This window comes from Emericellopsis cladophorae (genome assembly GCF_022114955.1).
Source record: "Emericellopsis cladophorae strain MUM 19.33 chromosome Unknown NODE_3_length_1261782_cov_116_963312, whole genome shotgun sequence".
Taxonomy (NCBI): Eukaryota; Fungi; Ascomycota; class Sordariomycetes; order Hypocreales; family Bionectriaceae; genus Emericellopsis; species Emericellopsis cladophorae.
In genome coordinates, this window is record NW_026250928.1 from 868,643 (window position 1) to 892,208 (window position 23,566).

Sequence of the window (23,566 nt, forward strand, 5' to 3'; positions counted from 1 at the left end):
CTCACTCGGATTACTGAAGACAAAAGACTAATTTCGTATGGAAGAATCACAAGTATGCTCTGACTCAGCGACAAGCAGGTGGCCAACTGTTTTGACAAACCACCTTGTCATTCAGCTAGGCCCTTGGGGACGGACTTGTCCCGAACTATGACAGTATCTGAGTGCAAATTCAACTCATGAAATCAAGGATCTTTATTCAAACGAAGCTGACAGTGGCGGGTGATGGCAGCGATGGCAAGTCCTATCTGTTACAGGGTAGTCAGACACCGCGGGGCGGCCTGGCCTTGGCGACGTATGAGAAGCTTGGCATCCCCAAATGTCGGTATTCACGCGTATTCAAAACTCCAGGCCCCCTTGCCTTTCGCTATAGCAAGAGGTACTGGATGGCATTCATTATGATCCGCCTAGCTAGCTCCCGGTTGATGTGCGAGTTCTAGCTCGTGCTTCTCTCTAGAGCTACCGTCATTGAGCTTAGGTCGAATTGTAGTGATTGATGCAAACTTCGTTATGACCAGCTGGCATTGCCATGTCTTTTGTGTCGTGTTTCCACACAGGAACTGGTGGCACTGGCAAACGAAAACGAGTGCATGCTTAGATTGGCACACGAAGCGACGTTTGTTAGCCGGCGCAATTGGCAATTTCTAAAGCGAAACTCGCAGAGCACAGCCTCACTACCAATTACAGTATTAGGCCTTTCATCAACTTCTTGGGCGAAGCATTGCAGAATCGCCGAAGTAATATCGACGTCATCGGAAGGGATGCGCAAAAGCCCCCAACAGGGTTCAAAGAGTTACTTGTAGTCTACACTAGTATCCGTACTTTACCTGGTAGTTTGTGTCGCAAGATGCAAGTGTCGTTGCCTTCAGCCGGAGCAAATTACGCAGTATAGAGTATCACTAATGAAGTTCTTGTGACTGATGTCCATTCCGACCGGCGTCATATGACATCAGCGGCACGAGAAAGAAAACCAACATGGCTGCCGCATTTTCTTCATGCCCCTTGCAAGATTGAAATTTCATGGAAGCATGGTGAATTGGATGAAAATTTAGATCTGCAGCCCGAGGGAAATGTCCGACCGATGCCCTCAGATCTAGGAGGATTCACGATCTGCCAGGGCACAACGGCCAGACAGACAAGCAACCCTTACGTGCTGCGCATGAACAGAGGGCATGACCAGGAAAGACTCGACTACGTAGTGAAACGGCCTTGAAGCCAAACCGGTCTTAGACGTTGCTCAATGCAGAAAAGTATTGAGTCCACCCCTGGAATTCTGGAGACAATTTCGGCTCAACTAAGTTACCTCGACGCCATCTGCTGGATCGAGGAGCCAGTTTCCCCAGCAGTGGAACCTTAAATGCGGTACAGCTGCGTCCCGAAGCCTCCAACAAGCCACACGATGAGACAAGAAGAGCAAGGAGGGATGGAAAGGACTGGAGCGCAATTAATTGATCGAGTGGGAAGGGCGATTGGACAGTGCCACCTGGCAGGGCATCCAGACATTTGCGATGCCCTCAACTTGAATTCAAAGCAGCGGAGCAAATGCACCATTGCCCATTGCCGCGAGGGGGTAGAACCGTCGAATGTCGTCAGGGCTCAGTCAGCGCTGCAGTCTGCAGATCAGCGATCGGGCTCCAGCTTCCAATCTGATTCACCAGGCTAGTGCGCTAGCAATTGCTGGCGACAACCTGCCGCAAACGTGTTAGTGCTTGGCCTAGACCGGTGACGTATGGGAACTCGTCACCAAGCCAAGAAGGAGCTAATTCGGCCTAGAGCTTCAAGCTTGTTGTCATTGAGGCCGCTAGCTCAGCTGGAGCTTCACCGCACGCAAGAACCGTTCCCGGGAGCAGCGACTGGCAACGTACCGGTACGTGCGACCGAACTTTTCAGCAAGACGTCACCGTTGCGCACCGCCAGCCCTTGGCCTTTGAGACATTGGCAGCGGCCCATTGCCAGTCAACTGAACGCAGCGGCAAGGTACCGGTACGTACCCAACACGCGTCCCCGGTGCATACTGCTTCTGAACCTGATGCCGGCTGCTCTGGGATAACTGAGCTCATCATCGCTAGTGCATGTGTAATGGGAAGTTGGCATGTAGGGGCGCAGTATAAACTTTGTGCTGAATTCCCCGTCGCACCTCCCTGATCACTTGTTCTTTCTCTTCTCTTCTTCCTTCTCTCGATACTTATTCCCAGCTGCCTCAGAACATCAATCCGTTGTTTATTATACCCCCTCGATACCCCATACGAGTCCCATAATACATTAGTGATACCCGGGTTCATCTGAATCCAATCTTTCCTTTACTATCCCCCTCAGACGCCGCGACGAAGGCGTCCATATCAACCAGGACAACTAATATCACCACCTCGTGACCACTAGCATCAAGCTAGGACACCAAGATGGCTACCAGCGTGAATCGTCCTGTCAATAAGGAGAAAAAGGAGGCCGACGTCAATCGCAAGCTCCAGATCTACGGCATCATCAGCGCCTTCCAGCAGGGCAAAATTCCGTCGGTAAGTGGCCGTCTTACCTGAATCGGCGAGAACAAACTTTTAACGTATATCACAGAACGATCAGGTCGACGTCGCACTCAACAGCTTCCTCGAGAGCAAGGCGCTCAAGACCCCTTCCAACAAGCTTTCCGAGGAAGGCAGGCAGCTTGTCCAGGACACTAAGAATGTTGTTGAGGAGGCCAAAAAGCTTCTGCTTTCCAAGAACCAGGGCAACCTTCTTCAGGACTTTGTCTGGCAAACCTCGCATTACGACTACAAGTCGATCCAGGGCCCCAATGTCCCAGTCGCCAAGGACGATGCCAAGCGCGATGGCGACGAGGCCCTCAGGGGTGTGAAGACTCTTGGCACCCTGTTGATCACCAACGGTCAATTTCGCAAGATGTTGCAGGACTTTACTACCCTCCTCCGCGACATGTCCGGCGACGCCGCTTCCAACGCGGCCAACAAGGTGCGCCCCTCGGAGGATGCCCTGGCCAATATGGACCGCCCCGCCGACGACAACGTCTGGCACGAGAAGCCCGACCTGTCCAAGGATAAGCTCCGTAAGCAGGCTCAGCAGGTGTACGGCGGAAAACCCAAGGAAGACGCCAAGCATGCCGCCAACGCTGCCGCCAACGCACAGAAGTCCAACGGCGATTCTCGCGCTGCCGAGCAAGCCGCTCGCGATGTAGTCCAGGAGAAGAAAAACCAGAACACCGACGAGGAGACGAGGCGCGAGGCTGAGGAGAATAAGGAGAAGGCCAAGCAGAAGAAGGAGGAGTATCGTCGCAAGGCCAAGGATTACTTCAACAAGAAGATGCCCGAGGAGCGTAAGGAACAGGTCATCTTCCGCCTAAAGAAGATGATTCTCGAATGCCAACAGCACCCCGACTACTCTGAGGCTGTCCAGACCATTTTGCGTCTAGCTGAGAATTACGGCCGCCATGGCCGCGTTATCGGACAGGGTGGCGCGAACACTGCCAAGCAGACTCGCTCCGGTTTCGCTCAGGCTGAGGACGATCTCCGCACTCTCATCGAGCGTTTTGCCAACGGCACTTCCACTGAGGACTTGTGGTCCTCGATCAACCAAATCTACAAGGATGCCGAGAAGGACGAGGAGTTGCGAAACTGGTTCAAGAGCCTTGACCGCTACATCCGTCGCTGCCTCCTTGAGCAGGGCTACATCCTCGATGAGGACTCATCCCATCAGTGGGATCGCCTCTACGATCAGGGCAAGTACTTGCTCCGTGACAAATACCGCGTCCACACCGACCGCGTCCTGAACGAGATCAAGTTTGTTGGCGAGCAGTTCGACAAGGACCCCCACAACAAGGCCTTTGGTGATGCTGTTACCAAGTTGTTCCTCCACCTTGGCAACGACGCCAACGGCAAGCCCACCTTCAAGCCTCACTTGCTCAAGGATCTCAGCGACGTTATCATCCCCGCCGTCTTTGAGAATGTTGCCTACGTTCCTATTCCTCGCATCGAGTACTCCGATCCCCAGTTTGATGCCATCATTGAGAATTTGATCTTAGAGTCTGACAACTTCGCCCCCAACATCTTTGAGATCGCCAGTGACAATTACTTCCGCTGGGGCCGCAAGAAGATTGCGAACAAGCACAAGAACACCATGGAAGTCAAGGTTGCTGGCGTACAGATGGATTTGCGTGATGTGAGCTACCACATCAAGCGTAAGCAGGGGTTCCCCAGCATCACGGATACTGGTGTTGCCGATCTCATTCTGCCTGGCGAAGGCCTTTCCTTCAAGGTCAAGATGTCCTCAGCCGACAAGTCAGACCGCCAGAACTTTTTCAAGGTTGAGAAGGTTGACGTTGACTTCAAGGGCATCAACTTGAAGGTGACTCAGTCCAAGCATAAGCTGCTCTTCAAGCTCTTCAAGCCGATCGCCCTCAAGGCCATGCGCCCCGCCCTGCAGAAGGCCATCGAGAAGGCCATCATGGATCAGTGCAACGAGCTCGACAATTTCTTGTACCAGGTCAAGCAGGAGGCCGACAAGGCACAAGAAGAGTTCAAGAATAACCCCGAACAAGCCCCCAACATGTACAAGCGCTACGCGGATGCTTTCCAGAAGCGTATGCGCCAGGGCAAGAAGAAGGCCGAAGATGTCGCCCAGGACAAGAAAGTCAACGTTGCCATGACCCAGGAGGACAGCATCTTCCCCAACATCCACCTCCCTGGTGGCATCAGCTCCAAGGCCACTGAGTACAAGGAGCTTGCTAGGAAGGGTGACAAGTGGGAATCGCCTGTGTTCTCCATTGGCAGTGCGAAGAAGAGCGACAATATCCCTGCCGCTCCCAAAATCGAGCGCAAGTCGCACGACGCTACTCCCCGCCGCCAGGCCGAGGGTGCTGGTCTCGCAGGCGCGGGTGCGGGTGCGGTCGCTGGTGCTGGTACTGGATATGGCGCGCCTGCCACTGGTACTTCCGGCACTGGGTACGGTGCTCCCATCGCTGGGCACACCACTGATACTCAGGGCTCTGGTCTTGCCCCTCCTCTGGGCAATCTGGGTGGCGTTGGTGAAGGATCCTACGCTAACGGCGGTGCCAACGGGGTCACCAACGGCGGTCTCAATGGCAAGGCTCCCTACGGCAACTTGCCCGCGGGTGTTCAGCCAGCCGGTTCAGTTGCGCCTGGTAACACTGTCTAGAAGAGTGTCAGCCGTCTTGGGGCGCTCGTTACCCGCAGCCGAACCAGCCTTGAGTCAAAGAGGAGTGAGGAGGACATGTTATGCCTGAAATGACGGATGTTTGTGATTGTTGGTTTTGCGTTGGGTACCTCACGTCTTCCTGTTCTTGTGATACCATGAGGTGTAATAGTGATGGATGGATAAAGGGTCTACCGACATTTCCTATGTACAATAGTCCTTCAAATCGAAACTTTTCTTGTCTATAATGCTTGACCTTGTCGTGATTTGCAAGATTTCTCGACACGTTGACGCCAAGGTCGCCATAGAGGCAGGAAGGAGTCAGTGCTCAGGACAGTATCCCACAGGGTAGTCTGAATTGCACTAACGATGGTGGGGGCAATTGTTGATGAATTCGACGTCACTCTTATTGTGGTGATGGTTACCTAAATCCTGCATCTGCGACTCCAGTCAGGCTGCGTCCCCCTGGAGTCATTTTTTGACCCCAGCCAGTTCGACGCTTTGCATCTTCCCCATCAACCTGGGCCGATCACTGCTGGTGAACGGATCTTGGAGCCATCGGAGACTGCTATGTCCTCTGATCGCGCCCTCACTGAGGAGCAGCTCAATGCCTTGTTTGATATCCTCTCTCACAATGAAACGTATGCTGAAATTGAAGGCTTCAAGTACTCCGAAGCCGTGACCAACTATGGGTATCCCTTTAGGAGCGCAAATGTCGCATCGAAGACCGAATCTTCAACGCCGTTCACCACAGCCCCCAACACCCCGCGACTCCGAAGCCCTATGCCAGCACGCAGCTCGATAGAATCCAACTCAGACAGCGCCAAGTCTACGAGCCCGGTGCTGCAAACTCTACTTACCCGATTCATCCTCCCTCTGCCATGGCTGAAGGAACTTCCCCGAGACTTCTGGGCGGTGAGGGTGCGGGGTATTTTGTGCCGACTGGCCGACGCAGGGCTATCCGAGAGCTACGACAAGGGAGCTCTGGGGTTGAGGAAAACTCTGGCCACTGGGGCGAGCACTCTCATTGAGATGGTTGGCAGAGGTGTGCTTGGCGGTGTCGCCGAGACCGACGAAATGAAGGGGGAGCTCGATCTGAACAAGGCCGAGGATCTGGAGCGGGCTTGGGACGACTTTGTCCAGCAGCTTGTACATGGGAACTTGGTCACAGAGATGTTTCCTCACATGGTGGAGACGGATGACCTCGAGGCGCACTCGGACACAATGAAGGGCGCTGCTGACTACGCCATCGTTCAGTGAGTAGTGGTCTATCTTCTTGCCATGACTATGGCGACTAACAAGCACAGCCTTGCAACTTTCATCCATCACGTCTTTGTGACCTCACCGGAAGGACAGTACCTCCTGCAGCTACTACAAAACGTACACGGACTCATTCCCTACAAAATGCTCAAGCAGACCCTGCGGATAGGAAACGCAGCGTCAATGATCAACGGAGTCATCAGGCTGTTGCTCGCAAAAATGAGCCTCGGTGGCATCACCAACTGGGTAGGCCTCACGACGAATGCGGAGGATGGAATGAACCTTTTGCAGCGCATCATCAGCCTCGTCCTGTCCTGGGACGCTGCAGAGTTCAAGAAAAGCGCCGAAAAGATCGAGAAGGACAAAGGCGAAGGTCGGCCGGATTCCGAGATTCTCGAAACACTGCGAGACTACATTAGCGAGGGGGAGCGCGTGGAGCGAGACGCTGTGCGGCAAACGAGCCTGGCACAATCACAGTCCATCGTCACCGCCATTCTCTCGACGACAGAGCCCGAGCTCGCGGCTGGGCTCTCCGAACTTAAGCACGTCTCGGCACTCCAGTACTACTCTGCCCTCCTATCTGTCCGTGACCGCGACGCAATCACCTCCGCTCTGTGTCGTCAGTCCCCGGATCACTTCACAACGATGATAAAGGAGCTCGTGGCTTCTTACGAGCCGTTCATCCGCATGGTCCATCAAGGTGTCGATTTACGCGAGTATCTCGAGGCTGGCCAGGCCTTTATCGATGAATTTATCACGACCAGCCGAGGCTCGGAGGGAAAGCGAGCTAGTGTAGAGGACTACGTGGGCCTGTTGCGAAGGAACAAGCACATTTTCTACCGATGGGTACACGATGTTGCGAAGAATTGCCCCGAGGTCTGGGAGGAACTGCAGACATGGAGCCTGGACGTGGTGGTCAAGTTCAGGCAAACGCCTGCCGAGAACCAGAAACGATCCGTCATGGCTACAAGATTGGAAGCACTGTTTGTCGGGCTTCCGGAAGCCTCGCGAAGAGACGTGATGGCAGCGCTGGACAAGCACGCCAAGCACCTGTGCGAGTTGAGTCGGTTATCACACAAGGACCTCCAGAGTATTCTCACTAGCACATCAAGTGGCGTGGGTGGAAACGATGGCAGCCAGACGGGCCCGGGCATATACCTCTTCCGCTGGCAGAGTCTCCTAGACACAACACCGGTTACCCCTGACATGCCCGTCGGGCCGATACGACGAGGAAAAGATGTCAAGCACAGTCTTGCCATGGGGAAGACAAGCATAATCAGCGACAAGAACACTATGTTTGGCGAGGGGGAAGGTGATGTTGCAGCGATAGAGGCGCCGGATGTAAGAGTCGTGGTCAAGGAACTCGGCGAGGGATTCGTCAAGGTCCTTCAGGAACTCGGCGGGCCTGATTAGACGCGTAAAAACAATTATAGCTTCCTTTCTAGAGTCTGTATTGAACTTCATATAGCTATCCCGTTATGAGCTGATGTTTGATAAGAGGGAAATCCCTCCTTGTAAGACTGGTAGTTCGAGTCCTCGATAGCAATACCTGTCTGTGATGTCCCTCATACCAATGTGTCTCCGTTATCGTAAATCATATCGTTTCGTCGTGGTACTTCTCATGCATCGAATTGCGCAAATAGAATGCAGTAGAGAGACAACGCCGCAAATCGGCTTCTAATCAAAATGGCGGGATGTCATCTTCCGAATCACCAGCTGTCAAGATGATAGCTTTCCTTACACCTTTTGAAGGGGTGTCATCCACCAAGGAGTCTTCTTCTTCTTCTTTTCCATCCTCCTCCTCATCAAACATACAGCGCTTGAACTTGTGGCCGCGATGCGTCTGATCTGGTGTGTCGAAGACACCGATTTTCGGCAACATGTCCGCGAAGCGAGACTGGCGTCGTCTGCGTGTAGGCTCGGGTGTACACTTTGTAGCCTTGTCGAGCGGCCTCTGAAGGTCGTGGGAAGACAGCGACGGGTGACTAGGCGTGTCCGTCATCGAGCTGTATGGCGCGGGAGGACGCTCTCTGACCCCTGACAAGCGAGCCGCCTCTTTCCGCTCGGCATTCTTCCGCTCCAATCTCATTCTCAATCGTGTCGCAAGGGTAGTGGCTAGCTCCTCGGGAAGCGTCATGACTGGCGTAGGGGGGAAGGGCTTAGGAATGTCCCGGGTTTCGACATCTCGTTGCGTCAACGATTGCTGTCGTGGCAGCGAGACGTCAACTGCAGCTGATGATGGGCCGTCCAATTTCATGACGTACGATTCCATCTCCTCAAAGAAGGCATTCTCATCTATAGATCGCCGTGAAGTGGCATCTGTCGTTAGGTCAACGGCCTTGTCGCGGGTGGAACCCTCGACCGTCTCGACGTCAGAAACGTCGTCATGTTCTATGATGACAAAATCCTCAAAGTCGACAGCCTGGTCGTCCTCTATGAGGATCGCGTGCCGCTTTGCCTTCTTTTGGACGGCTCTCGACGGTTGGTTGTACACCATTCGAGTAAGCCGGTGCCTCCAATTCAGTTTGATGTCGATGCCAGTCATCTCTACCAGCCGAAGGACAAGATTACCACACGGTGCGCAGTTCTTGCGAGAAAAGTATATCTCGAATGCCGGCTTCTCTCCGTTTTCAAACTTCACCTCCTGGAGCGCCTGGAGCTCGGCTATTGTGATATTGTTCAGGTCCTTTGCGATCTTGAAATGGCGCAGCATGAGGCATACTGCGTGTACGGCGAGCTTGGCCTCAACGTGAGCACCCAGAAAGACCCCCTTGAGGTCATCGTGGTTCACACCTCGGATACCGCCCATTTTGTCGAATGGCCGCGCCATAGTCAGGCCTAGCATGGTGCCCATATGGATCGTTCGCCGTGTCCAGAGGGTGTTATGTAGTACGGGCGCATCTGCGTCCAGCACGTCCCCTGTGCGGCCTGAGCCATGGCCAGACTCGGCCCACGCCATTATGTGACGATTGGCGCCGTGAACGAGTGTTGAAAACCCTACAGTCTTGCGGTCTAATGATGATTTTATGACTGAGGCACTCATCAATTGCTTTGCACGCGAGTGCGTGAAGATGTGAGATAGATTCGCGCCAGTCACTTCGACAGTGAGCGTCGCCTCTTGCTCATTGATGATGTGGTGAAAGTAAAAGTGAGGAGACGTGTCAATCTGGTATTTGGAATGAAATCTTGGGAGACGTGCCTCTTCGGGGTGTGGACAGGACATGGTGATGGACCACTGGGTAGTTGTAGAATGCCTTGTTTACGTCAGTACTTCAACGCTTGTCCGTGCCGAAGAGTATTCTTCGTACCAAGTGAAGATGAGCGCGGAATAGATAGCTCAGTTAACAATAGGTGCCCTGAGGATAATAATAGTAGCGTTCCAACAGTAAGGATGTGTGCGAGGTGGAGTTGGACACCGAAGGTATGCTAGATTGTAGAGGAAAGATAGTAGAAGAATAGTTGAATAGCGAAGAGTCCGGTGACTGGCCTAGACTCAAGCCTTAAGCATAAGAATGTAGAGGCATGAAGGGTGGAAGAAGTTGTGGCTAGCCTCGAGGGAACTGCCTTTCACGATGAGGGAGAATGACGGTGGTGTTGCTGAAAGGGTTTATAGTGTATTCGAGAAGGTGAGAAGTTCTCATCGCCAATCTGAAATAGCGAAAGTCAATGAGCTCTCACCAGTGGCTGGTCTAGTGATGTGAACGGCCTAAGATACAAAGGGGGAGGGCATTGAAGCACACCTTCATCAGTCGAAAGCAACGATCGAAGTCTTTGCTCACTTTCAACACCTCACGGAAGAGAAACGTGATCTCCTTGCCCGCTCCATGTGACACACGAGATGAATTGCAGACTACACTCTGCTGGTCTTTGGGTACGGTTGGCGATGGAGGTGTGTGAGCTTCTGCGACACTGCCAATGTCCGTAGGCAAGCAGCATTGGTATTTCAACATGACGTAGGAAGACGAGTTGACAGTCGTGCTCACACATTGTCGCGAAGAAAACGAGAAAGGTATGGACGGGTTCAAGGTGCACCGAATGACCCAATTCGGGGTAGTCTCATTCATACATGACAACCGAAAAAGACCCGTACGCCGGTATATTCCCCGCCCTCGTGTAAAGCACCAAAGTAGACCGTTCTTACTTTTTACTTATTCCTCAGTCGCTGTGCAGAAGTAGTGGAAGAAATCTACTCGTCATCGTCGTCGTCCTCCTCCTCGGCCTCAGCGGTGGTCTGGGCGATACGGTCCAGATCACGCTGGCCGGCCTGGGTGATGCGGCGTCCACCCTTGTCCTCATCCTGCTCGAGGACACCAATCTTCTCGAGGGACTGGAGGACCTTGCGGTCGACGGAACCCGAGGCATCAATGTGCTTGGAGGGACGGGCGCCGCGGTTCTTGGCGGTACCGTGGACCTTGCGGAGACGGCCGACACCGACGGTCTTGCGGAGATAGACGTGGCGCGCGATGGAAGCGGCGCGGATGTAGTACCAGTCAATGTCCTGGGGAGGGAGCTCCTTGGCGACACCAGTCTTGACAGTATCGACCCAACCTGGATGGCGTTAGACTGGAACGCGAGCAGCTTCATTGACAGAAGTAAAGACCTACCAGGGATGGGGAGCTTGCCCTGACGCTTCAAGAAAGCAGCGTAGGCGTTGATGAACTTCTGCGCCTGTTGCAAGATACCCATTAGCATGATTCCGTCGTCAGAGATCTTTCGACCCCCTCGCGCCTGCTCTCCTCTCAATTGCCAGCCACATATTGTATAAAGGTCCCGAAATGCCTCGCGATTGCAGTGTCTTGGTGTCAACAGGACCACTGCGCTCGGCGGTGGGCATTGGTTCGCTTCATCGTGATGGCGAATTGGATAGATCGGATTTTGGTTCGTCGCAAGGGGTTTCGTCGATGGCGCCTTCAGGTCGCACTCACATCAACATCGCGAACGGTTGTTCCGCCAGTCATATTGTCGGTGTTGAGGGGGGTTGTCGGGTGGTGGGTGGTTGGGTAGTTGTCGGTGATGGAAGCTGGGCGTGCGAGTGGAAATCTCGTGGTGTTGAGGGTCCGTTGATTTTCGAGGAAATTTCGCCGTGGGGTCGCAAGCCCTAGGTGGGTAAATGAGTCAGCACCAAAATTGGTATACAGTGTGCAAAAACAAAGCACTGTATAATGCACTGTCGGGTATAAATGTGGTCGGCCTAAAGTATGTGCCTCAAGCTTCAATTGCCGTTTTGGATGAAGGATTGGTTGGGTTAATTACACGTGTGTTAATTGCTGCAGATGCTCCTTGTCAGGTGTTTACCCTACTCGTGGTGCCGTGGACAGCCTTTAAGCCGTGCTGTTACTATCAAATCGATCAAAAACGTGCTCTTGGACCAAGAAAATATATGCATATAATGACCAGTTATTAACGATATGTATTTTTTACGGCACATTTCTTCACGTCCCTCGCGTCTTGCAGTCTATGTGTTTACGCCCACTCGGCGAGCAATGCCATCAGGCCCATGCCCAGGAGCACGCACGCAAAAGCGGATAGCTGCACCTTAAGCGAGGCCCTCCTCATGTGCGGGTTGAACATGAACTCGTGCGCCAAAAGCTCGACCAGACCCGTGTACATGAGGATACCAGCGCTAATAGCGTCAAAGATGCCGTTGACAAGTTTCTGGTCGTTTGCGTTATTGGGCTGCGCGCCAATACCGGCCGCGATGCCGACGGGTGTCGAAAGGGCAAAGATGGCGCCGAGAAGGTAAGGCAGCCATTTCTTGTCCTGGGGCCACGGCGCGATTGCCAGACGAGAGCCCAGACCCAGGCCTTCGAACATTTGGTGGAAGACGAGCACAATGAGCAGAATGGTGACCTCGTCGGTCGTGCCAAGAGTCAGGCCAATGAAGACACTGTGGAACACGACACCGAACTCGAGGATGAAGATGGAGGTGAGCTGCCCCGCAAGGCTGCCGTGGGAGTCACCCTCTGTGTGCTCGTGGCGGTGGGCGAGGTGGTCGCGGCCACCGGGCGGGTAACTCATGTCGCCGTCCTGTCCAGGGAGCGCCGATCCGTGTCCGTTGTGGCCCATTGTGCCGTTCTCAGCGTCCTCGTTCACGTTCGTCTTCTTGGCCTCGGCCCTGCTTAGGTCGAGAATATCCACGGTCGGGTCGTTCTTGGCGTCCAAGCTGCCAGACTGCAGTGCATCCGCGTCATCCACCTTGCGCATGGCCATGAGCTCGACAAAGAACATGGCCATGACGGTCCACAGCCCAATGGCAAACGCCCAGGGATAGTCTCCCAGACGAGGTGTGAGACAAGGGTCCCCAAGGTTATCCGCCGCAGGCTCCAGCAAGTGCATCCAGGCCGTAGCAATGATCACGCCTGTACCAAAGTATTTGCAGATGAAGAACACCAGCTTGGGCACGGGCACCTTGCTCTGGCCGGCGAGGAAAATAGGCATGAGGGCGCCAATGGCCGAGCTGGCGAGGATGATAAAGATGGCGGCGATGCGAAGACCCCTCTGGCCGACGTCCACTGCGTCACCATCACATCCCTCCTCTTCTTCGGCGCGGTTGAAGATGGCAGCGGCTGACATATCGGCGAGAGACATGGTGGCGGTAGTCGCGGAGTGAGAAATGGCTGTCTCACTGGTGGTTGATGCTCAAGAGAAATGCTGGGCGACAGCCTGACTTAATTAACAAAACGTGGGTGCGCTATTTGACACCTTGATGGCAATCCTCACGTTGCAAATTGATCTGTTGTCGACGTTTGGCCTCAAAGGACCGAGAAGAAGTGGACTTCTGTCGGCAACAGGTGCCGGTACGGCTTCAATGTGCCGTGAAAAACTGCTCGGAGCTGGCAACCAACACTGAATAGGTTGTTGTACATATGGATCTAAAGCGTGGGATGTTGCAGACTGCGGTCCCTTTTACCTTTGATAGCCCCAAAGTCCTGGCTTAACAGCATGGTAGCGCCTTGGTGGCACAGCATTGAGTTGTCGCTATCCATGCCGTGATTCAGGGCGTGGAGGAAAGCATCTGTTCTTGACAGTCAATTGCTGCGTATGGCGAAACACTTACAAGCAAATACCGGAGAATTCCAGTCCATGACCCAATGGGTATCCAGTCCCAAAGGCGTGGAGGCTGGAACCAAAAGGCTCACCTGGCAGAGTGACAGACTGACTTGACCATCAAGGTTCTCGGGCCATACACAAGCTTATTATACGCTGGACGGAGGACCGTGGCGGCCCACACTCCTCCGGATGGTTCGGCACGGCGGCTGCCGGCACCGCAGTACGTACCTTGGCAACTTGGCAAGGCTGTAGGAGATGTTACCACTAAAGGCTCCTGTAAAATCTTCTGGATTCCTGCCTACTAGACTACGTCCCTGACATTGATAGAACGCTTGAACGCCGACCCATGCAAACATCTATGGAAAAAATGACACGTCCTGGTTACACGCATGTCATGATGAGAACTGTATCTCCAGGCCAAGGGTGCGAAATGGTTTGTCCAGTTTCCGCAGGTCGATGCCGCTGCCCAGACTGAAAAGAAGCGATTTAACTCTGCCCTCCCAGAGCACGCCTATTCGCAGGTTCTGATCGAGCCTCGTCTTCAAGACGCCCGCGTACTCGTCTTCGTTGCCACCCCCTCTCTCCTCCGTCGGAAGAGCGTCCCTTGGCTCGTCGAGGCGCCAGGCCATCTTTGCCTCGAAACTGCGGGCCCCCAGCCATCTGGTCTCTTCTACGGGACGCATCAGAGGTTTCCTCCAAAGCTCCATTCCAACAGCCCACGCGCTCTCGTAGCTGAAAATGTTAAACTCCATCCGTGTGGCCAGGCTGCAGTGCTTCCCGGCGACGACCGCGTAGCTGGCGGCAATGTTCCCCATGAGGGGGTTGAGCGTCAGCGTCGCCGACAGTGGCGTGCCCTTGTGCTCTGGCAATGTTGCGAATCTCGTGCCGAGGCTGACGCCTCCCGACTTGTTCAACGTGCCATAGTAGATCTCCCCGCCTGTGCTGAAACGTCCGTAGATGCGCTCTCGCTCGGGCTTGCCCCTGTCGCTCCCCTTGGCCGCAGTCGCTGGGTCAATCGTGTCGCCGCCAGAATTCCAGATGCCGCGCAGCCCCAAGAGTCCCCCATCTGAAGAGTACAGTCCCTCCAAGGCATATCTTCCCACGTCATATTGCGCCAACGCAACAGCTGTGCCGCCGTTCCTAAGATGCGAACCGGATACGGCACTGATTTGCAGTTGCAGCGCGGGCGATATCCTTTTCACAACTAGCGCTTCCAGCAGGGACTGCGGCAGGTAAAGTCGTCCATAGAGTAGAGATGAGTCGGGTTTGTCAAAGGCTGTCTGTGTTCCCGGAGGCCCTTCTCGCATCGGCAGCGGCGCGAGTGGCCGGTAGGATCGTAGTAGTTGCGGCAGCGACACGTGTTCGGAGGTAGGCGTGAGGAGCACACCAAGTGGCTCGGAAGAGTAGAGGTAGGATATGGAGCCATCAACAATGCCAACGGAGCCAACCTGATAGGAGGTTGCGAAATTTGGACTAGCTAGGGATGAGAGGGAGAGGCGCAGGCCGCGCGGGGTCTGAAAATCTAGTAAGGCTGCCGTCTGTCAGACTCGAGTGGGAGAAGAGAAATGAAGTCCGGTGACTACGCACCATCGGGCGTCTGGTTCAGCGCTGCGTACGAGTTGTCGCGGTTCCAACCAGTAGCCTGGTAGAAGGCAGCGTGGACATAGTCCATGAACTCGCGCATAGTAAGGAATTGGGCGGGCGCCCGCGATCGACTTGCATTCGCGCAGGATGGGGGATGACGGTCGACAATGACTGCAATGTTCAATGACAAGAGAGATGGAGGGCTGAACCAGTTGGTGGGGATGAAGCTGGCTGTTGCCACGATGCGCCGGCATTTCCTCGGCATTCGCCAGGCACGACGTCTACAATTCCAGAATTTGGACAATCACAATGTTTACTTAACCTACATCCTCCTAACATGCTGTCAAATTCGAATGTGCAGATCTATCTTGACCATACCAGAAGGCGAGATCTTATCCAGGCTCCTGAGATCGAATCTCTGAACAGTAAAAGTCTCGAATCTCAAAATTCCGCCGCTCAATCAGGCTGCCACCTCTTTCACTTTTGGACACCCGACTTCACGACTAAGCCTAGTTTGTGTCGTCCTTGAACAGGTAGTCGTATCCAGCAGTCGCGTGCAGAGGCGACATGGTAAAGTAATCACTGTCGCCTGTCCATTTGTCAGTAATGACCGGTAAAACGCCCACTCATGCGAGAATTATCACCTTGGAGCACGCGAGTGAACTCCTCGTCATTCCACAGCTTCCGCCAGTCCTCCATGCTGTCCACCCAGAACTCAGCAACACCATCAAAGTCGACACGCGGGACGCCAACGAAGACCTCTTGGTTCATGTCGGCCAGCTCTTTGATGTAGTGCGACTTTTGTCCCGTCAGTGTCTCGTTGGCTAGCTGCCACGCACTGCCATCCGAGGCTCACCTGGTTGTACTTCCTCACCAGCTCCTTGAATGCTTTAACCCCCAAAAACAGGTTTGTGTGATTGTGAAGCCAATATGCGTGGAAGTACTCTTCTGTCACATCGGGTCTGCGCTTCAGGAAGAGAGAGATCTTGATGTAACGCCCCGGCTTCAGAGGCGGACCTTGGAGCTCAGGTTGGGGCTGGGACATGTTGACGAAATGTGCACTGGACAGTGCGGCAATGGATAGACTGACAGCGACAGCGAACTCGGACGTATGCGATCGATGATAATTATTGCACGACTTTGAGCTTTTTTCTTGGTCGTCAATCTCAGCGACTAATAAAGTACTGGCAGTACCTGGCAGTACTCCATCCAGCCCCTCAGGATGTACATTTCCGTGACAAGAGGGGGGGGGGGGGGGGGCTAAAGCACCAACATGGTCTGACCGCGAAACCTGTCGTGACGAAAAGTCTGCCTGCGGGCCTTCGTTGTTCGACTATCATCTCGACCTTATTCTTCTCCCTCTATCGTACCCCTCGCAAACGGCAGGAACGGTTCATCCGGGGATCCTGACATAACCACTGCGAATACAGTCTGAATACACTCCTTTCTGTGGACACACGACTTAGAAGCTGGCCATGCACTGTCGAAGCGGCGAACAGAGGGAGAGAGGTGTGACCCGTACATCGGCAATTATTCGATCCGCACGGCTACTCACGGGGCGACTCCCCAGAGGTATCGAATGGGCCATGCCAGCCATTCTTGGCATCCAACATCAGTCGCTCGGAGGATTTCCGCCATAAGATGCTTTGCCCATTCCCGCATGAACCAGTATTTCTCTAGGGTCCGCAGTAGGACGCAAAAGTGTCCCAGGAGAATCAGAGCGGCTGGGTGTCTCTGGCCGAGCCTCTCCACAAACTCATCCTGGACAGAGTACACCCACGCCATGATGACTTGCATCTCGCCAGTAGCGCCCACCCGGGCGTCTTGACCAGTACCGAATGTCGCTTCGAGGCAGCCTGTTAACATCTCTATCTCGCGCCCATACACCTCTCGACACTGCTGGTGAGGAAGAACACCTACTAAATCTCTAACTTTCTCAAGCGATGATCGCCAGTCCTCTATCGCCACCAAAGGCGAGGGTGTCTGGGACTCACTTTTATCCTGTTGCCCTTGTTGGGACCCTGGTGATGGTTGCGGAAAATAGTCCGCCAGAGCACCGGAAAAGACAGATGACCAGCCCATGGTCGAGACGACGAGTTTGACGCCCCGGATGAGTGCAAGCCATGGAACCTGGCCATCGCCTGCCACTAGAAGCAAGTTCCCCTCGGACGGGCCTTGCGCGAAGAAGTTGAAGCAAATCAGTGCGGCTGATATATACACAGCCGGACAATTCTCTCTCGTCATTTCCCTCATGAGAGCGGTGGCAGCCTTCAAAGCTGTGGTCGAGTGACGCTCTGCTAGTTTTTCGTATCTTGCCGCCTGCCCTGGCACCTCTCTGGAGAGTTGCAAAGCGGAGAGCGACAGTATCAGGTGCAGGACGCAGGGGTGCTCGAAACCTAGCCTCGGCACGCCTTCCCGCCAGAGCTGATCGTGAGAGCTATCAGTAACGGTCCGTGCGGTGCTGTCCAAGTAATTGTGGAAGAGCCTGAGGTCGTCGACGTTCAGTCGCGGGATGTCACAGAAACATGAGTCCGACAGCAGGGGGTTGACGGCCCGAGCTGAGCTGCTGGCGCTGATCTGCTCAGCCCATAATGTCCAGTTGGATCGGGGTCGACCTCGGCGAGGAGACTCGCGCGTCACCGATGGAGACGTGCGCAGTGGTAGTGGATGTGACAAATCGTAGCCGCAAGGAACGCCAAACCTGGTGCAGTTATTGCACACTGGGGTCGTCTCGTCACACTTGAGAGCAGAGAGGAAGTTGTCAGTTGAGTGTAAGTGATCGTAGGGGTGGCTGACGAACTTTGATTTTGCGTCGTTTGCACGTGCGGCAACCAAGGCGAGACTTTGTGTGCGGCTTGCGCATTTCCTGACGTCGTCTCTCACCCTCAGGTATTGAAGATGTCAGCTCGCTGACTGGAGCGCAAGAGACGATGAACTGGTGACAGTTGAGCAGAAAAACTGCAATACCGCGCGAACGCGAGTATTGAGTAATTGACAGGATACAGAGACAAAGGATAAATATCAAAGAGCAGCACAGCCTCGTCACTGAGTTCGCGCAGCGCTACATGCGCCCAAGAAGATGAAACTGGCTCGAGTAAGTATATGTTTTTCGCATTGGATGCGTAAAAACAATTACGTTGAAGGCGGAGACATGATCGTCTGTAACCTTTTCGCATTGAATGCGTAATCAATCCTATTGGTAGTTTCACCCTCACTGAGTCCACTTATCACAACCCAGCCTCAATCATCCCCTCAAGTCTCAACACAAACGTCCAACGATTCGAGGAGTGAATGGAAACCCACGTCACAGTTGGGTTTGACAGGCTCGGCATCTAAATTTGGTGTTTCTCTTGAATCATCATCATGTACGGGACTCGCATGGAAGGTTCCGCAGCGGATCTCCAAAGGCCGGAGTAGACTGTGTCCCGACGAAGCTACTACGTCTATGTTCCGTGCTACCTTGCCATTATAAAAGCACGACTTCCCTCAATGTCAAACAAGAGGAACCCACCTGGTCAAATCTCGGGTTCTCACTGATTACCTTGTCGCGGCCTTGTCCTGCTCTTTGACCTTCAATTTCAAGAACGTGCCTCACTCCATGTCTTCCAACGCCACCACTCCGGAAGGCTATGCGCCGTTTGACCTTTACCCTTACAACCCAGCTCAGCCACCTGCGTACGCCTTCCTGGCTCTTTTCGGCATCGCTGCTGTCCTCCACCTCTCAGCCATGATCCCATATCGATCATGGTTCCCACTACCAATGATCGTTGGCTGCGGCAGTGAGTATCCTCGCACGAGTGCATCAACGTCGGAACAGTGAACCATGGCTGACTTTCTCCCGTTTTCACCTGCTGAAGTGGAAGCTGCAGGGTATTACTTTCGCTCCCGTTCTCACGACGACGTGAGGAAGGTGATGACATTCGTCATCCAGCATCTCCTCCTGCTGTCCGCGCCACCCTTGCTCGCCGCCACCATTTACATGTCCCCTCGCCGCATCAGCCGCGTCCTCGAAGCTGAGCACCTCATTGTCGGCCGTCGGTGGGCAACAAAGCTGTTCATAGTCGTCGATATTGGCTGCTTCGTAACGCAAGTGGCGGGGGCCATTCTGTCAGGGAGCGAGGACCCGAGCGAGGCGAAGAATGGCCGTACAACCATTCTCGTCGGGCTGATCCTGCAGGTGTGCGCGTTTGCACTGTTTGTCGCGTGCACTGTGAAATTTCACACATCCATGTACTCGGCCTCGCTGTCCTTGGCGCCGAGCAGGAACCTCGCGTGGCAGAAGTACCTGTATGGGCTGTATGTGGTCAGCCTGTTGTTTGTCATTCGCAACATTACACGCATCGTCGAGTTCCAGCAGGGTGATGATGGCGAGCTGCTCAGCAACGAAGTCTGGCTCTACGTCCTGGACGCTGCTGTCATGGTGGTCATTGTGTTTGTCATGCTAGTGTTACATCCTGGCAGGTTGAGACGGAAGGCTCGAAAGCAGGTGAGCGTCAAACCTGGGGAGGACTATATCGCACTGACCTGAGAGTGAGGCCTGTGGCCTGTCCTCACCTAGATGGCAGATTTGAGGATGGCAAGTCGTGGTAGAATCAGGCTCAAGTTCTCAAGTACCTGCTAGTTGGCCGACCTTGCCCATGTCACCATTCTACACAACGAACGAGGTATTCGCAACTTGATGGTGTGGTCAAATGATCTCCGTGGTCTTATTTCCAAGACTCGTGATCCTGCCCATCTTTCATAGGAATCAACCATTTTGAGGTCTTGTTTGCATGGTATTAAGCCTTGCCGCATTCTCGTGTGCTTGATCTTCGTTATTCAGAAATGTGGATCATCGAGGGGAAGTTATAAACTTACTTACAAGAGATGACGAGTCTGCCGAGTCCCGACTCATGCAAGGCACGGACGGAATGATGCACATGCTCGTCGATTGCTGACTGCAGATTTTGACGTTCCTCGCGGAGTCGCAGGGTCCCACCTCCTGAGTCTCTGCTAGGCCTAGGAGTCAGGTAATTAATATGTCGAGCCCCGCCTTCCATATTAATTCGCCGAGCGCATTGCGAGAGTGCGGGTTGTCGCTTTGCGACTGCATTCATGAATCATCCTCCACGACTCGTTGGCATGGCCAAGCAGCTAGAGAAGAGGGTCTTTTTCGACGATCTTTTAGTCCACAACTGGCTGCTTGGGAGATAGTAAGCCTCTTGGCGACTAACCTCGATTTCGCGGTGCGCTCAACACAGGCCCTGCGGACTGCAATTTCAACGCTGCGCATCGGATTCAGACACCCAATCATTTAATAGGGCGCCAGGATGAGTACAAATACCCGCCGCCCTGCAGTAGATTTGCAGGTACTTGTCGGGAACCGCAGCGGCAGTCCTGAAGGCTTGACTAGACTATGCGTAGAGTGGTTTGGACGATGCTGCTCAGACTCAATGGTAACAGTCAGTCTTGATAAGCGCTGCCCAGAGAAGAGAGATCCCCGACTTGTTGACCGGATCTCGACAGAGTGAGCGTCCTGCTACTCGAGGACAAAGGTCCAACGCTGGTCGTCCACACCACACTACACCACATCGGGGAAGCATTTATCGGGGACGGATCGTTCACAAGCAACAGAGTCAGAAGTTCATCAGAGCGGACGGCACGAGCATGCATCCCAACCATCCAGGACCATGATCCATCCGCCCGGAACAAGGGGCGCGCGGACGACCCCCGGCCGTCCCCTGTCTGTTGCGGGCTTTTCAGTTTTCATTCGCGAGGCGCGACTCACGCTGCTTCCTGTCCTTCTGTCGGTCTTCCACGCACCTCAGACCGTTTGCAATGCAATGCGCCCAGACTCCAGAGTCAGGGGCTCTAGCCAAGGGTCGTGTTGGGAGCCATGACTCGGAAGCGCGGTGTTCATTTGTCCTGGGGCCCCTCTCAGCACCGAAACTGATGTGGCTGGCCTAGGGGCACAATGACAAGCTACAGGGAAATGAAAGGAGGAGGAGTGAGGAAGAAGAACCGAACCGCCTCTGATTTGGACAGAAGCGGCTGGAGCGATGGCCGACAATTACATGTGATGCGAATCATGCGAGGAAGAGAAGAAGGTTGCAGATCCGTGGATCAAAAATCACAAGTAGGCACATCTTAGCACCTAAACTCGCACCACAGCCAGCGGCCTCAAGAACCGCGATGCATCAACTAAGATTGTACCTGACGGATTGAGTAATTAGGTACACACTAGTAATTAATTAGCGACTCACTTCACGTTACTAGTTCCGCCTGGAGCGCCCCACCGGACCGGTCAGTGTAGGAAGAGATCAGGCGACTGGAGGTGAGTGAGGTGCCTGCAGGGCCGGGCTTCAGGCTGCATCCACAACCAGCTATTATCGCCTTGTCGTACCAGAAGGTATCTTACCTTACCTTACCATCCACCGCCGACTCGCTCGCTGGGGACCGCTTCCTCCTCGACATTTCCCTCCCCCAGCTATCCTCAGCATTTCCCACGAGCTCTGATCCGAGAGCTTCGTAGACGCACAATGGGCCTGTTCTCCCGGAAAGACAAGGCCCCCAAGGCCGACCCGCCCATCCAGAGCTCCTACTCGACCGCCAGTGTCAACTCCAATGGCTCTCGCGCAGGCAACGGCACCGGCACCGGCACCGGCATGGGCGTTGGCATTGGCAATCGCATCTCGGCGAGCAGCGTGGGCGGCCAGCCAATGTCCCAAAAGGGTCCCGTCAAACTGCCCAAGATCGACCTCCCCCGACCCCCAGATCCTCAGCTCGACCCCGCCGGCTATCTGAGGAGTCTGGGGGCCGTGAGGGATCGCAGCAGGATCGTGTACGAGATGGCGCAGAGGAATCAATTGAGGCACTTTGATGTGGACTTTAGCAAGATGAGCGACGTCGTGTCCTTTGTGACGGGGCTGATCAAGGTGTGTGTCCCCCCTACTTTTTCCTGATGCCCCGCGCTTCCAGCTGTTGGAGGGGCAGACCGATGGTTAGCAGGGCGTTGACTAACGCAATGTTTCCAAGCGAGACTACGATGCACCATTCACGAGCATTCCACCCCACAGTCGATACCAACACTTCTGCGTTGGCGGTCGCGACCGCATTGCCCAGCTGCTCTCCACGTGGCCTGACGAGATCGACAACACGGAGCGATGCCGACGTCTCATCGACCTGTTCCTTGTCAGCGTCCTTCTCGACGCGGGCGCAGGCACGCAGTGGTCCTACAAGAGCGCAGAAAACGGCAGGGTGTACAGGCGATCCGAAGGTATCGCGGTTGCGAGCTTGGAGATGTTCAAACAGGTCAGTAGCCGCGGGCCCCCTGGTAATGCCCTGGGATTGCTGACAAAAGCAGGGCCTCTTCTCTGGGAATCCTAGCAACCGTGCACAAGTCGACAGGGAAGGTCTACGCGCATTGACTGTGGAAAAAGTGGCCGCCGGCCTGCAGTCAGGCCCAGGCAACGTCATGGCGGGCTTGGAGGGCAGGACAGAGCTTCTGATCCGTCTGGCTGATGCCCTGGAGGAGAAGAAGGAGTACTTTGGGGACGATGGGCGGCCTGGAAACATGGTTGGTGAGTAGCCCTACGCGCCGTGCGAATTTCCCCAGATCCTAATCAGACAGACCACCTCCTCTCACACCCCTCGACGCAGGCTTCCTCGCTCCTTATTGTCCCTCTCCCGGTATTATGGAATGTCCTTATGAACGGTCTTGCCCCTATCTGGCCACAATCGAGAACCGCGGTCAACGGCATATCCCTGGGCGACGCCTGGCCGTGCCAGTCTATGCCTCAGCCAGGATCGTCCTTCCGACCGGCATCCTTCTCGGGAAGCGCCGACGAGTGGGAATCTATCCTACCCTTCCACAAGCTCACCCAATGGCTCACATACTCGCTCATGCAGCCCATGCAGTCCATGCTGAAAATGCACTTTGCTGGGACAGAACTGCTCACGGGCCTGCCCGAATACCGCAACGGAGGCTTGTTCGTGGACATGGATGTCCTGACGCTGAAGCATGACGATGCAGAGAGGGGCTTGCAGAACTACTCGGATTACTGCCGTCGGACCGGTGTCAAGGGTGTCGAAGTAGCGCCCATGTTCGAGCCAAGCGACGACGTGATCGTGGAGTGGCGAGGCGTGACCATTGGCCTGTTGGACGAGCTCTGCGTAGAGGTGAACAAGTCGTTGAAGAAGGAGTTGGCCGGTCACGAGATGACGTTGCCGCAGTTGTTGGAGGCAGGCAGCTGGAAGGTGAGTGAGCAAGCGCCGTTGTCTCACAGCGTATACTGACATGGGCACAGGGCGGGCGTGAGATTGCCGAGATCAACAGACCAAACACCAAGGAGCCACCAATTCTCATTGATAGCGATGGCACAGTATTTTAGAGGCACCTACGAACGCAGGAGGGCTTTCATTTCACGATCCACCTCAAATTATAGAACCTTTGATGGGAGCATTTTAAAGCCGTGATGAAACGATTGCTTCTCTACCAGGCATGAGTTACGAACAAAAGATCAGCGCGTCCATACCCTGA

General features: G+C 54.4%; 9 protein-coding genes across 9 annotated transcripts; 4 read left to right on the forward strand and 5 right to left on the reverse strand.

The window, feature by feature from the left end:
• Positions 1 to 2,396: 2,396 nt before the first annotated feature.
• Positions 2,397 to 5,157, forward strand: J7T54_008068 (uncharacterized protein; the record flags this gene model as incomplete). Its single annotated transcript, XM_051502661.1, has 2 exons — positions 2,397 to 2,510; positions 2,566 to 5,157. The coding sequence occupies 2 exons, from the start codon at positions 2,397 to 2,399 to the stop codon at positions 5,155 to 5,157; spliced, it is 2,706 nt and encodes a 901-aa protein (XP_051365830.1).
• A 567-nt stretch (positions 5,158 to 5,724) lies between these two features.
• J7T54_008069 (uncharacterized protein) lies at positions 5,725 to 7,827 on the forward strand (the record flags this gene model as incomplete). The annotated part of the gene is made up of 2 exons (XM_051502662.1): positions 5,725 to 6,410; positions 6,462 to 7,827. 2 exons carry the CDS (start codon positions 5,725 to 5,727, stop codon positions 7,825 to 7,827), a joined length of 2,052 nt encoding a protein of 683 aa, XP_051365831.1.
• A 268-nt stretch (positions 7,828 to 8,095) lies between these two features.
• On the reverse strand, positions 8,096 to 9,373 carry J7T54_008070 (uncharacterized protein; the record flags this gene model as incomplete). The annotated part of the gene is made up of 1 exon (XM_051502663.1): positions 8,096 to 9,373. One exon carries the CDS (start codon positions 9,371 to 9,373, stop codon positions 8,096 to 8,098), a length of 1,278 nt encoding a protein of 425 aa, XP_051365832.1.
• Positions 9,374 to 10,600: 1,227 nt separating this feature from the next.
• On the reverse strand, positions 10,601 to 11,372 carry J7T54_008071 (40S ribosomal protein S19; the record flags this gene model as incomplete). The annotated part of the gene is made up of 3 exons (XM_051502664.1): positions 10,601 to 10,962; positions 11,019 to 11,082; positions 11,340 to 11,372. The coding sequence occupies 3 exons, from the start codon at positions 11,370 to 11,372 to the stop codon at positions 10,601 to 10,603; spliced, it is 459 nt and encodes a 152-aa protein (XP_051365833.1).
• Positions 11,373 to 11,877: 505 nt separating this feature from the next.
• J7T54_008072 (membrane zinc transporter) lies at positions 11,878 to 13,002 on the reverse strand (the record flags this gene model as incomplete). Its single annotated transcript, XM_051502665.1, has 1 exon — positions 11,878 to 13,002. The coding sequence occupies one exon, from the start codon at positions 13,000 to 13,002 to the stop codon at positions 11,878 to 11,880; it is 1,125 nt and encodes a 374-aa protein (XP_051365834.1).
• An 854-nt stretch (positions 13,003 to 13,856) lies between these two features.
• J7T54_008073 (Mitochondrial distribution and morphology protein-like protein) lies at positions 13,857 to 15,313 on the reverse strand (the record flags this gene model as incomplete). Its single annotated transcript, XM_051502666.1, has 2 exons — positions 13,857 to 14,986; positions 15,052 to 15,313. The coding sequence occupies 2 exons, from the start codon at positions 15,311 to 15,313 to the stop codon at positions 13,857 to 13,859; spliced, it is 1,392 nt and encodes a 463-aa protein (XP_051365835.1).
• A 244-nt stretch (positions 15,314 to 15,557) lies between these two features.
• Positions 15,558 to 16,093, reverse strand: J7T54_008074 (uncharacterized protein; the record flags this gene model as incomplete). The annotated part of the gene is made up of 3 exons (XM_051502667.1): positions 15,558 to 15,637; positions 15,693 to 15,846; positions 15,905 to 16,093. The coding sequence occupies 3 exons, from the start codon at positions 16,091 to 16,093 to the stop codon at positions 15,558 to 15,560; spliced, it is 423 nt and encodes a 140-aa protein (XP_051365836.1).
• Positions 16,094 to 18,646: 2,553 nt separating this feature from the next.
• J7T54_008075 (uncharacterized protein) lies at positions 18,647 to 19,576 on the forward strand (the record flags this gene model as incomplete). The annotated part of the gene is made up of 2 exons (XM_051502668.1): positions 18,647 to 18,827; positions 18,906 to 19,576. 2 exons carry the CDS (start codon positions 18,647 to 18,649, stop codon positions 19,574 to 19,576), a joined length of 852 nt encoding a protein of 283 aa, XP_051365837.1.
• A 1,990-nt stretch (positions 19,577 to 21,566) lies between these two features.
• On the forward strand, positions 21,567 to 23,417 carry J7T54_008076 (Uracil catabolism protein-like protein; the record flags this gene model as incomplete). The annotated part of the gene is made up of 5 exons (XM_051502669.1): positions 21,567 to 21,962; positions 22,063 to 22,338; positions 22,391 to 22,607; positions 22,658 to 23,283; positions 23,334 to 23,417. 5 exons carry the CDS (start codon positions 21,567 to 21,569, stop codon positions 23,415 to 23,417), a joined length of 1,599 nt encoding a protein of 532 aa, XP_051365838.1.
• Between the last annotated feature and the right edge of the window lie 149 nt (positions 23,418 to 23,566).